This window comes from Doryrhamphus excisus, linkage group LG15 (assembly GCF_037039965.1).
Source record: "Doryrhamphus excisus strain RoL-2023G ecotype Guam linkage group LG15, RoL_Dexc_Guam_v1.1, whole genome shotgun sequence".
NCBI lineage: Eukaryota > Metazoa > Chordata > Actinopteri > Syngnathiformes > Syngnathidae > Doryrhamphus > Doryrhamphus excisus.
The window spans coordinates 2,177,955-2,189,458 of NC_136371.1; the positions used below are offsets into that span (position 1 = coordinate 2,177,955).

At 40.7% G+C, this 11,504-nt stretch overlaps 1 protein-coding gene across 1 annotated transcript; it reads left to right on the plus strand.

Moving 5' to 3' along the window:
• Positions 1-474: 474 nt before the first annotated feature.
• On the plus strand, positions 475-10,857 carry ada (adenosine deaminase). The gene is made up of 11 exons (XM_058052676.2): positions 475-753; positions 1,768-1,829; positions 3,033-3,155; positions 5,457-5,600; positions 5,698-5,813; positions 6,246-6,370; positions 7,602-7,673; positions 7,865-7,966; positions 8,102-8,169; positions 9,292-9,421; positions 10,169-10,857. The coding sequence occupies exons 1-11, from the start codon at positions 634-636 to the stop codon at positions 10,271-10,273; spliced, it is 1,167 nt and encodes a 388-aa protein (XP_057908659.2). The 5' UTR covers positions 475-633; the 3' UTR covers positions 10,274-10,857.
• Positions 10,858-11,504: the final 647 nt, after the last annotated feature.

Genomic DNA, 11,504 nt, shown 5'->3' on the forward strand with positions numbered 1-11,504 from the left:
GACAGCTGGGATAGGCTCCAGCACCCCCGCGACCCTCGTGAGGAAAAAGCGGTAGAAAATGAATGAATGAATGAATGATTTTCTTTATTCTTGATTTGTTTATTTATTTTTCATCTTATTTTGTGTAGAAAAATAAAAAGTAAGATATTTGAGAACAGTGGAATGTTTTATCAGAGCTTTTATTGTAGAAAATCGGAACAAAAGCAAAGTTTATTCATTTTTCTGTTTTTAATAATTGCGTTTTTTTAAACCTGATGCGGCCCAGCCTCGCCCCCCAGACCCTAGCTCCAGTGCCCCCCGCCCAAGTAAATTGAGTTTGAGACCCCTGGTCTAAAATGCCAGCTTCACCACCTCCCTGCCCTTAGGTGCCCCCTCCCCCAAGATGGCTGCAATTGCCTCATGTCATAGGAGCCTGGTTTAAGATAATTAGACTCATCACATGACGTCACAAAGCCACTGCAGTTAATCCTTTCACAGACCAGAGGGGCACCGGGCTGTACATGCCCATTCTTTTTAGTGTAGTATTGTGTACTAGTATTGTGTACTAGTATTGTGTACCAGTATTGTGTACCAGTATTGTGTACCAGTGCGTTGCGGTCCCGTATTCATAGAGGCGTGTCTGGCCTCATCCGAATGCTTATAGTAGCAAGTCGCGCTGCATTGCGCCTCGCTCCACTCCTCCACCGGTCCGCGTCACAGTCCGCCAGCATGTCACAGCTCCGTGGCCGGCAGGACGTGTTCAACAAGCCCAAGGTACGTCAAGTCAGTCCGTGATGACGTTTAAGCGCCAAGCGCTTCCATAAAGACTCGCTTTTTTTTCTTTTTCGCCTTTTACACACAAAACTAATCGTTTTTAATGTTTCGGAAGAACAAATTATATGCTCTTTGTTCTGTTTCATTGTTATTACAACGAAGAAAACACTAAATGTTGTACTTTTCTTCTCTCGGAGCAGCACTATTTGTGACAGAATATTTAAATTTAAATTTGTATTATTCGTAGTAGTTAAATTTGATCGTGACTGTGACAAACTGAAATTGTTATATCTTCTATTTCCTTGTTTAAAATTTCATTTTACATGTGCCCTTTGGAGTGTGGAAACTGCGCATGCTCAGTTGCCTGAATATGAGAGTGGATAAGTGTAAAATGACAAACCTGCTGGAGTTGAACTCATGAAATATGAATTAGCTGGCGTGGAACTGATGCAGTCTTTGGGTCACCGTTCATGCTGTCATCCTGTTGCATTATGGGATCATAGCTTTCACCGCCGTACAGTTTTTTGTTACATTTCTATTTGGCTTCAGTCAAGTGCTTCTCAAATGGTGGGGCGGACCCCCTCTGTGAACTGTCAGGGGGGGTCGTGAGAGGCAGGGAGGACTTTGAATATTAGTGCAGAACATCCAACATGCATGAATTTATTGCACGTAGCAATAATAACGTTAAACGAATACATTATTATTAATGTAAACGGATATGTTTTTGATACATCTCTTGTAGCTTGTGCAGGTGTACCCAATAAAGTGGCCAAAGTGTGTGTGTGTGTGTGAACTTAGACACCTGTGGCGATAAATCACAGCTCTCACCACAGACGAAGAACGCCTGCCCTCCCTTAGACTCCTAACCTTTTCGCCGCTTGTTCCTTCCACGTGTACTGTGTGTCAGCCATCAAGATACTGACTGGATTGTGTACCTGAATATACAATATATTACCGTTAATTTATGTTTGTTTTTCCATTTATCTATTATATTCCAATATTTCTCGTCCACAGGTTGAGCTCCATGTTCATCTCGACGGGGCCATCCGGGTGGAAACTATTCTTGATGTCGCTAGGTAAATAAGTTGACTCTATTATATAACAAATCCCAGTTCAAGTGTTTATGTTTAAGAATGTGCTGTAATATCTACAAAAACGAGTGCAGTATAGCACTGCGTTTATAGATGTAAATATAGAAAAATATAAATATCTTTAAAAAATACAGAAAGAAAAAGAAAGAAACAGCCCCACTTGAGCTTTGACTTCCTCTGCCTGTTTTGTGATGTGCAATATTGTGTCATGAAAAAAATATAAAAAACACAAAAAAACCCTATTAGCTCAAATGACTTGGCTGAGAAACCCTGCTGCCACATAAAATAAAAAATAAAAATAAAAAACAAAAAATAAAAGTAGCTTTGCGTTTAGTTGCTGTCTGTTGGTCTGTGATTGGTAGATATTGAACGGTGAGCGTTCAAAAACATCAGGCTCTAAATGTAGTACAATTATTGTGCTCTTATTTCCAGTCCTGATTGGTGGAGACTTGAGCTTTTGTAACGTAATGTTTTTATTTGCTTTAAAACATTCTAGGGGTTAACTCATTGGGAGTGACCAGGATGGATAGGATCAGGAAGGAGTACATCAGAGGGACATTACATGTTAGAGGCCTTGGAGATAAAGTCAGACTGAGGCCAGACTGAGATGGTTGGGACATGTCCAGAGGAGAGATAGGGAATATATTGGTAATGGTAATGGTAATGGTAATGGTAATGGTAATGGTTTTATTTCATTTGAACATGCATCAGATTACAATTGAATGCATCACATAATCAGTTCCCAGTTCCACATGTCCAAAAGGAGTAGGAAGAAACAAAGCTTATTAAATCCTACCCCTCCATCTGGTACTTTTACAATCAGTAACTGTTACATTTGTTCACTTCCTGCTTTCCATAATACAGTTTAAGGTTGTTTTTTTTTTAAAAATGCCATATGACCATCCAATGACATAATGGGTACCATTATATTGGTAGAAGGATGCTGCGTTTAGAGCTGCCAGGTAGGAGGCGTACAGGATGACCAAAGAGGAAGTTTATGGATGTCGCTGTGGTGACCCCTGAAGGGAAAATCCAAAAGAAAAAGAAGAAGAACATTGTAACGGTTTTGTTCATGTTGTGTTTTGTAATCACATGGCTAAATGGATGCCATCATCTAACCATAAGGCAAAATGACCAATGGACCTGAATGCAACACCCTAAATCGATACTGTCTGCTTGTCGCTCCAGGAGACGTGGAATCAACCTGCCAGTCAACACGGTGGAGGAGCTGAGGCAGATTATTATAATCCAAAAGCCGGCAACGCTGACGGAGTTCCTGGGAAAGTTTGCAGAGTACATGCACGTGGTTGCGTAAGTGGTTACATCCTACGTGTGTTGATTTCATGATTTCAGACTGCATGCATACTTTGGAGTGGCATTTCTTTGTGGTCGGGCTAAGGCACACCCCAGGGCAATAATCCTGCTGTCTAAACATCATCTTGATATGCCGCACCTATATGAGGTGGGTGGATTTATCCGGGAAAATTGGCCACCAACACAGAAATGGTCATGGAAGACGGGAGCAGAAACAATGAAGATTTCCACAGCATTCTCCGAGTGGGTACATTGTTGTCGTGTATGTGCTTCAGGGGGGTTGAGTTCAAATGATAAACAGTACAAGCCACGGCCCGCAGTAAGCTAATTCATTCAATCACCATGGCAACCAAAGACTTCCCCCTATGGGATCGCTCCATCTCGGTTCTGAGCAGTGAAATATCACAACAACGGGACGTTGCCCTGTTTCAATGGACTCTTGTGCGCGGTTGTGATTATATAGGGAACGTGCTAGCTGGGTATCGCACATGTGGAAATGCTGCGTGAGCTTCTGTGAGCATTTGGAGCCTCGTTGAGAGAATGCAGTGGAAATGCTGGAAGCTTGTTTTGCTCCCCATCATGTGACGTGACACCAATGAGTGTAAACATATGCTATGTGTCTCCTCGCAGATAAACAATTGACTGTGTACATTAGGGGTGGAAGAAAATATCGTTTGGGCGATATATTGCGATACTTTGTTTCATGATACTGTATCCATATTACAAAGTATGATATGGATATTTTTAGGCATTTATCATAGACTGTATATGGTATTTCTGAAACGTCCTCACACATAAACACAGTTCAACATGGCGGAATAACAGGGCTACAAGTTGAAGTGTGGACACATTTTAGATTTCTACACAAAGTAGGGTGTGCAGAAATTGACTAAACCCATGTCGTTTGTAAAATGTGTCGTGTTTCCCGAATACTTTATCCATTTTTGTTTCCCAAATACTTTATTCGGGAAACACGGCACATTTTACAAACTACGAGTCTACTTAGCGGCGGCACGGTGGTCGAGTGGTTAGCGCGCAGACCTTACAGCTAGGAGGCCAGGGTTCGATTCCACCCTCGGCCATCTCTGTGTGGCGTTTGCATGTTCATCTCAGTCTGGCCTCTCTGACTTTATCTCCAAGGCCTCTAACATGTAATGTCCCTCTGATGTACTCCTTCCTGATCCTATCCATCCTGGTCACTCCCAATGAGTTAATCCTTAGAATGTTCTAAAGCGTAAAATCATGAAGTTCAAAACGGTACCTCCCACATTCCAAAAACATGCTAGGTTAATTAGCGACTCCAAATTGTCCATAGGTATGAATGTGAGTGTGAATGGTTGTTTGTCTATATGTGCCCTGTGATTGGCTGGCTGGCCACCAGTCCAGGGTGTACCCCGTCTCTTGTCCGAAGACAGCTGGGATAGGCTCCAGCACCCCCGCGACCCTCATGAGGAAAAGCATGAATGAATTAATGAGTGAGTCCACTTAGCGAGACACCATGAGGACCTGCCGCTAGCAAGCAATGCCAAGGTCCTTTTGTATACTACAAAAGTAGTACCGCGATATTGCAGGTATTTTCTTTTTCAAATTGATATCACTTTTTAGTTAAGTAATGCTTATTTCAAGCATCCTAAAAGGACTTTTTACTGATCTTAGTTACTTTGTTCCACAAAAATACTCATCTGATGGTGGATAAGTCAGGGACTGGATACTCTGCATTTTTCACAGCTAATATAGAATGTGAACATTTGACCAGGATCTTCAGACATCATTTAATTTATTTGTTTACATTTTTTTTGTGTAAATTTAAAGCTGTATGTTAAAGCTTTATTTATCCAAATGCTACACTTGAAGTTTTTAGTATTCTAATTGAATACAAATGTGTTTAGTAAGTGCATATTGCTGGTGTAATTCAGTTTTTTCCAGGAAATAATCTTTAACTACAAGGAAAATTTAAAAAAATATCGCCTTGTTAACAGTATCGTGATATATCTTATCGTTAGCGTAGTAGATTCTTGCCAACACACACCCCTAGTATACATCAAGTCACCTGAAATGGTTCAGTCTTGTTCTTGATATAGAGTTATATCACTAATAGATCCCTTCCCTTTGGGATCCATTAGATTTGATAATAAAATAAAACAAACAAAGATCAGTGTAATCACATGATGAACACCTTAAGTGGCTCATTACATTACGAAAGCAGTAGCAGATGGTTTTGTTTGAGTCAATGAGATAAGGTTTATCAGCACTGAAGGGCAAAGTCTTTTATTACTCTGCTCTTTTTTTTTTTTCTAGTGGAGACCGAGATGCCATAAAGAGGATAGCTTATGAGTTTGTGGAGGACAAAGCCAAGGAAGGGGTGATTTACGTGGAGGTCAGATATAGTCCACATCTTCTCGCCAACACTAAAGTGACGCCCATCCCGTGGAACCAGGCAGAGTATGTCCTAACTTCAACCTCGTTATTGCACAGTTGACTTTATGAATTATTTTAATGTATCAATTCATTTTTTTTTTACTATTGCTTTTTAATTCAGAGGCGATGTGAGTCCGGATGAGGTGGTGCAACTCGTCAACGAGGGCCTCGGCGAGGGGGAGAGGGCCTTCAATGTCAAAGCCAGGTCCATTCTATGCTGCATGCGCCACATGCCAAGTAATGAACTTCTTATGCTTCTATCTGCCTAAAACGCCTTGACAGATAAGGCTCTCGCCCGCACTGGACGACGCTGATTAGATTAGCGCTAACTCAAAATGACGATACTTACAATATTGCTCAGCTCAGGAGGAAATACATAACATAACCTCTCGTCCCAAAAAAACAGCTGGGATAGGCTCCAGCACCCACCACGACCTTCGTGAGGATAAGCTGTAGAAAATGAATGAATGAATGTCGGGTGTAGTTTGTGCATCAGTCGCACTCAAACCCCACCAAGAACAAACGAATGGCGTCACAGTTACTTTTACATTCCACAGTGAGACATCTAACCTACAACATTAGAATTAAGCTTTGCTTTGTGTGTCCACATTAAGTGACCACGCGTCCTGATCTACCTGATATACTGTAGTATGTGTTTCATGCATTCAGGCTGGTCTGCAGAGGTCGTGGAGCTGTGTAAGAAGTTTCGCCGTGAAGGAGTGGTAGCCATCGACCTGGCGGGGGATGAATCGCTCAACTGTGAGTCCTATCCAGGACACCGGAAGGCCTATGAGGTGAGCATCTGTCTCAAGAAATATCCACTAAATGTTTTCCTGGGCGGACTACTGTAAGGAATCTCTGGTAAACGTTACCTCATTGTAGGCAATACAACCGTGTCAGCAGCACATTTACATTCAACATGGCTGTCAGCTTATTTTTAGTATGTTTTCACTCCAACTTGGTCCATCCTCTGATCAGTGCAGGCATTTGTTGACTTTGTTGCACTAGGAGACATTTGCAGTTACCATGAAGACAACATGCCTGTCAAATATGCTGAGGGGAACTATATCATTCATTGAGGAGGTGCAAAGGTGGAGGTTTATTATATGCATAATGTTATCTCGCTGTGATAATGAAATTGTAATAAAAATAATCACAAGCCAGAATAGGTAAATAACCTGTCTGTCATTAATAAACATCAGAGCCCTACCCTTTGAGTCGTAACTATTGCTTTAATATAATTATATTGAAGTGGTTTTTGTTCCTGAGTTTTGGCGTCATCTGGTGGCCACGGCGCACTTAGCATTTGTTTACGTTGCCTAATGGACCACTCGCCTGTATATTATTGCGGAAATTTACTAAGTATTTAAACAAATCATATACAAGAAAGACTAACTGAAGACTTATTTTATTTTAATGCAAAAATATGTAACAAATGTATTTGGACTTATTTGTTATTTGTAGTAATATTAATTGGCCATTTGAATCAATATGAGCTTTTACATTAAGAGTTCCTAGTCGTAACTATAGCTTTAATATGAGTTTTGGCGCCATCTGGAGGCCACGGCGCACTTAGCACTTGTTTACGTTGCCTAATGGATCACTAGCCTGTGTATTATTGCGCAAATTTACCAAGTATTTAAACAAATTATATACAAGAAAGACTAACTGACATTTATTTAAGTTAGGTCAACATGTAATATATTTAAAATATAAATGTAATTTTAAAAATGACTTTAAAAACGATGTTGGCGTTAGCTTGCGTGACAGTTTAGTTTTCTTTCAATGCTTTAGTTCCTGTTTACATACCCTTATTTTGTAGCGACTTCCTTCGTTGGTCCTTTGTTTGTTCTGCTGCCTTTACTTTCTTTTTACACGCACCTGCCTCTTAATTTTCGGAGGTACTACCCATTATCGTTTGGTTGTCGTTTTTTTGTCGGTTTCCTGCTGCAATTATTATTATTAATCGCATCACATCGCTGGGTGGATTTTACTGAAGTTTTCTTTGCTGTTTTTTGTTGACAGGAAGCCGTACGTTGTGGGATCCACCGTACAGTTCATGCAGGGGAGGTGGGCCCTGCCTCTGTGGTGAGGGAGGTAAGACAATAATATGAGACAATATGACACACTTACAACTAATAATAATAAGAGTATTTGGCCATGTTTCAGTAATAATAAGGATAATAAAAATATAGATGTTCTATCTGGGTTACACTCCACATTGCTGACACATAACGTACCTAAAGAAGATTTTGCCACTTCTCATGGGCTCTGTCTTGATATTTTAGGCTGTAGATGTCCTGAAGGCTGAACGAGTAGGCCATGGTTACAGGACCCTGGAGGACCAAGCACTTTACAAACAACTCTTGGCTCAAAATATGCACTTTGAGGTGAGGATTTGTCCAAAATAAACATTTCTAAATCCGGGAACATCCCCCTCATTCATGACACATGACATAGTAGTCATACGCTGCCCTCTGGTGGAGACTAAGAGGACTGTCCTACCTTTGCTTGTCTGCTTTCAGGTGTGCCCATTCTCTAGTAAACTAACAGGTGCCTGCACTGCAGACTTCACCAAGCATCCTGTCATCACGTAAGCTTTTCTTTCATTTGATACGACAGTAAAGAAGCAGCAGAGACAGTGTTGGGAGTAACACAATTACTTTGCATCATACTTGTCAGTACAAGTAACTTCCTGCTAATACTCTAAATAGCCAGATTAAAATGTGACATGATTTATCTTTTGGAGAGAACCTGTCTCGTGAGAACACATACATAAATTATAATGACATTGTTATTTTCGGAGTGTCATTGAATCCAACTTTTAGTGTCTTTGTCTTTTTAAATATAACGTTTTGTTAAAAATGATGAATATCAAAGGACAGCTGGACAACCCTGATGTGAATAAACAAAGACAAGCTGGAACTTTTAATGCTGACACCACCTGTTGAAAAGCCAGCATTTCATGAAATGCTGCAAGTGTTTCACAGACAGTATGCTTTTTTTTTTTTGAGAAAATGTCACTAACGCCAGTTCTGCAACTGTACAGAGTGAAAGGTAATATACTGTATTAAATAAAATATTACATTTTGATATGTTATTTATTAATATTATTATCAATATATTATAACAGTGGTTCATTTTGGCTCCCAAAATGTTGACAATATCGTTTAATGCACCCCACTCCTGTATGCGCACTGTATAATGCTACACGAACAACAGCTTACTTACACAAAAACACAGTATATAAATTGTTACTTACAGCTTGTTCTTCCGACTCTTCAATATAACCGAGTAACGTTGGAAAGCCATCGGTTTTAGGATAGTCCAGCTTCGCCCAATGATCCTTGCCAAAACCGTGACAACTCAGACAAAGCTTTTTACCCGGGTGGAGGTGGGTGTTTTGGGGGGGCTTCATAGTCGAAATACTGTAGGTGTATCCCAATGACGGCATTGTTAGCTAGCTCATATTAACTTGTTTTCTTGTGTTATAAAGCACAGCTGTAGTCACCCATGAAACATCCATACATCTTCTACATCTTCTAAAATTGAGAGTAAAGCTGTGAAGTTCTAAACCCAAAGTGGCAAGCGACGGCTTGTACTTCCAAATTACAAAAACTGTTTTGGTCAAATATTTTACATATTTGAAATAACATAGCAAACACTGAAGAAACCTTATACAGCGTATGTGCTCATTTGTTGATGTGACCTGCAGGTTCAGGAAGGACAAAGCCAACTACTCCCTAAATACTGACGATCCATTGATCTTCAACTCCACCCTGAACCTGGACTACAGCATCGCGAAGGAGCACATGGGATTCACTGAAGAGGAATTTAGGAGACTGGTGAGGTCAAATGCCTATCCCAGCTGTCTTTGGGCGAGAGGCGGGGCCATCGGCCATCTCTGTGTGGAGTTTGCATGTTCTCCGGGTACTCCGGGTTCCTCCCACATTCTAAAAACATGCTAGGTTAATTGGCGACTCCAAATTGTCCATAGGTATGATTAGTCCATAGGTATGGTTGTTTGTCTATATGTGCCGTGGCTGGCGACCAGTCCAGGGTGTACCCCGCCTCTCGCCCGAAGACAGCTGGGATAGGCTCCAGCACCCCCCGCGACCCTCGTGAGGATAAGCGGTAGAAAATGAATGAATGAATGAATATTTTTGACGTTTGATAGCAACTGCTATGACTGGCATATTATGAATGGTGTATACAAAACTCGTGAGAAATTATGTGTAATTGGCTTTAATGCTCTATAGAATTGAATTGTGAATTATTGAATATCAATGACTGTATTTTGACTTAAGTAAACTTAAGTTTACTGGCTACATTTACTACTACTTTAAAAAATACGGCCATTAAAGGGTGACAAAGACTGTGTTTGTAGCGCTGTTAAATTAGCACTTAGCATGATACGACCGTACCGGTTTTGTTGTGCAGCACGGGAAATACGCGTCAAATGATTCATGACCTAAAAATTCAGAAAAAATGTTGAAAAATATGGTGTCAAAGTTTCTATTGGCCGTCAGTGTTAGATTCACGTGCGCATGTAAACTCCGTGATTGATGACTTCATGTGTGCTTGTTTTGCAGAACATCTGTTCCGCTGAGTCTTGCTTCTTACCCGAGCCAGAAAAGAAGGAGCTGCTGGCCCGACTGTACGAGGCCTACGGGATGATACAGAGCACTGCCTTTTGAAGCCCGACATGACGCTACGTAACTTTTAACGCTTTACCTCCACCGCCGACACTAAAGAATGTCTTGATCCTCGTTTGCCTGCTTCTGGGATATATGGAATAAGCCTTTCATATCCGTATCACCTCTCATGTCATTTCCGACTAACGTTTATACCTCCGTTTACAGCTGCTACTTGGAAAGGTGCAGATTTGAAGAACTATGCGTATGTTCTATGCATATCAGCAAACATGTCGGGAATGGATTTGATGTGCGTGAATAAAAAGGAGATATTGACTGTGAAACATGAGTCAAAGGGATCGAATGTCAGAGCATGCCTGTATGTGCTTTTTTTTTCCAGGTAAAACTATTCTAAACCAAAGTCTTACATTTGAACTTATTAAGTAGTGTGCTACTGTTAGAACCACACAAATACTTGATGTGGGTTTTAGTTCTCACAATTAACTCCCAATCTCTTGTGGTGTATATGTTTATTTAAAAAACATTAATTTCAATAAAAAGCACTTGCATTTATTACTGCCATATTTAAGACAACACACCTTTTGACCAGAATAAAGCTGTTATGAAACCTATTTTCTTGACGCCTCGTTATATTAAATATTAAAGGGGACCTGTTATGCTAATTTTCCGACCCTTTGTATTGAGAATCTGCTCCTATTTCCAGCTGTATTTCCTTTAATTTGTGCTTCCTGTCAGCTGTGATTGGTCACGGTGCTTCCTAACTATGAACCATATAAGGAAGTAAGTCTCTCTGTGACATCACAAAGGGGCAGTTTTACCACGCCTTTTGAAACCGAGCGTTTTGAGCCATCCTGAACTTTTTGTAGGGCTCACTTCCAAAAGCGCAAACCTCATTATTTGAAACTACGGTGTCGTTTAATACTTGAATACAACATTCTAACTACATTTATATGTCAGAAAGTGCGGGGATAAAAAGCATAATAGGTCCCCTTTAAGTTGGTGCGGCACAGGCAGACAACAGTCCATTGCAGGAAAAAAATGATCCAAAAAAGGAAAGCCCACCACAGTTTTGCAGATAAACTGCTGTCATATTTCTGTTTGTGTGCGGTAAAACCAAGGGAACACAGGGGACCATGCTGGGTCGAAATGTAAACCATGGCTTCTGGTTGCCACCCAATGTACACAAAAGCCGCATTCAATATTTATGTCTGTGGAGCGTCTCTCACCGAGGAGGTGCTGAGTCCTGCTTGCTCTATTCCGTATGCCGTGCTCA

What these genes read in the sequence shown, in the direction of transcription:
- ada (XM_058052676.2), top strand. Translation starts at nt 634, where the DNA reads ATGCTTATAGTAGCAAGTCGCGCTGCATTGCGCCTCGCTCCACTCCTC. An exon ending in GAGTACATGCACGTGGTTGC is followed by an intron (nt 3,156 to 5,456) that starts GTAAGTGGTTAC and finishes TTTTTTTTCTAG; the next exon opens with TGGAGACCGAGATGCCATAA. An exon ending in ATCCCGTGGAACCAGGCAGA is followed by an intron (nt 5,601 to 5,697) that starts GTATGTCCTAAC and finishes TTTTTAATTCAG; the next exon opens with AGGCGATGTGAGTCCGGATG.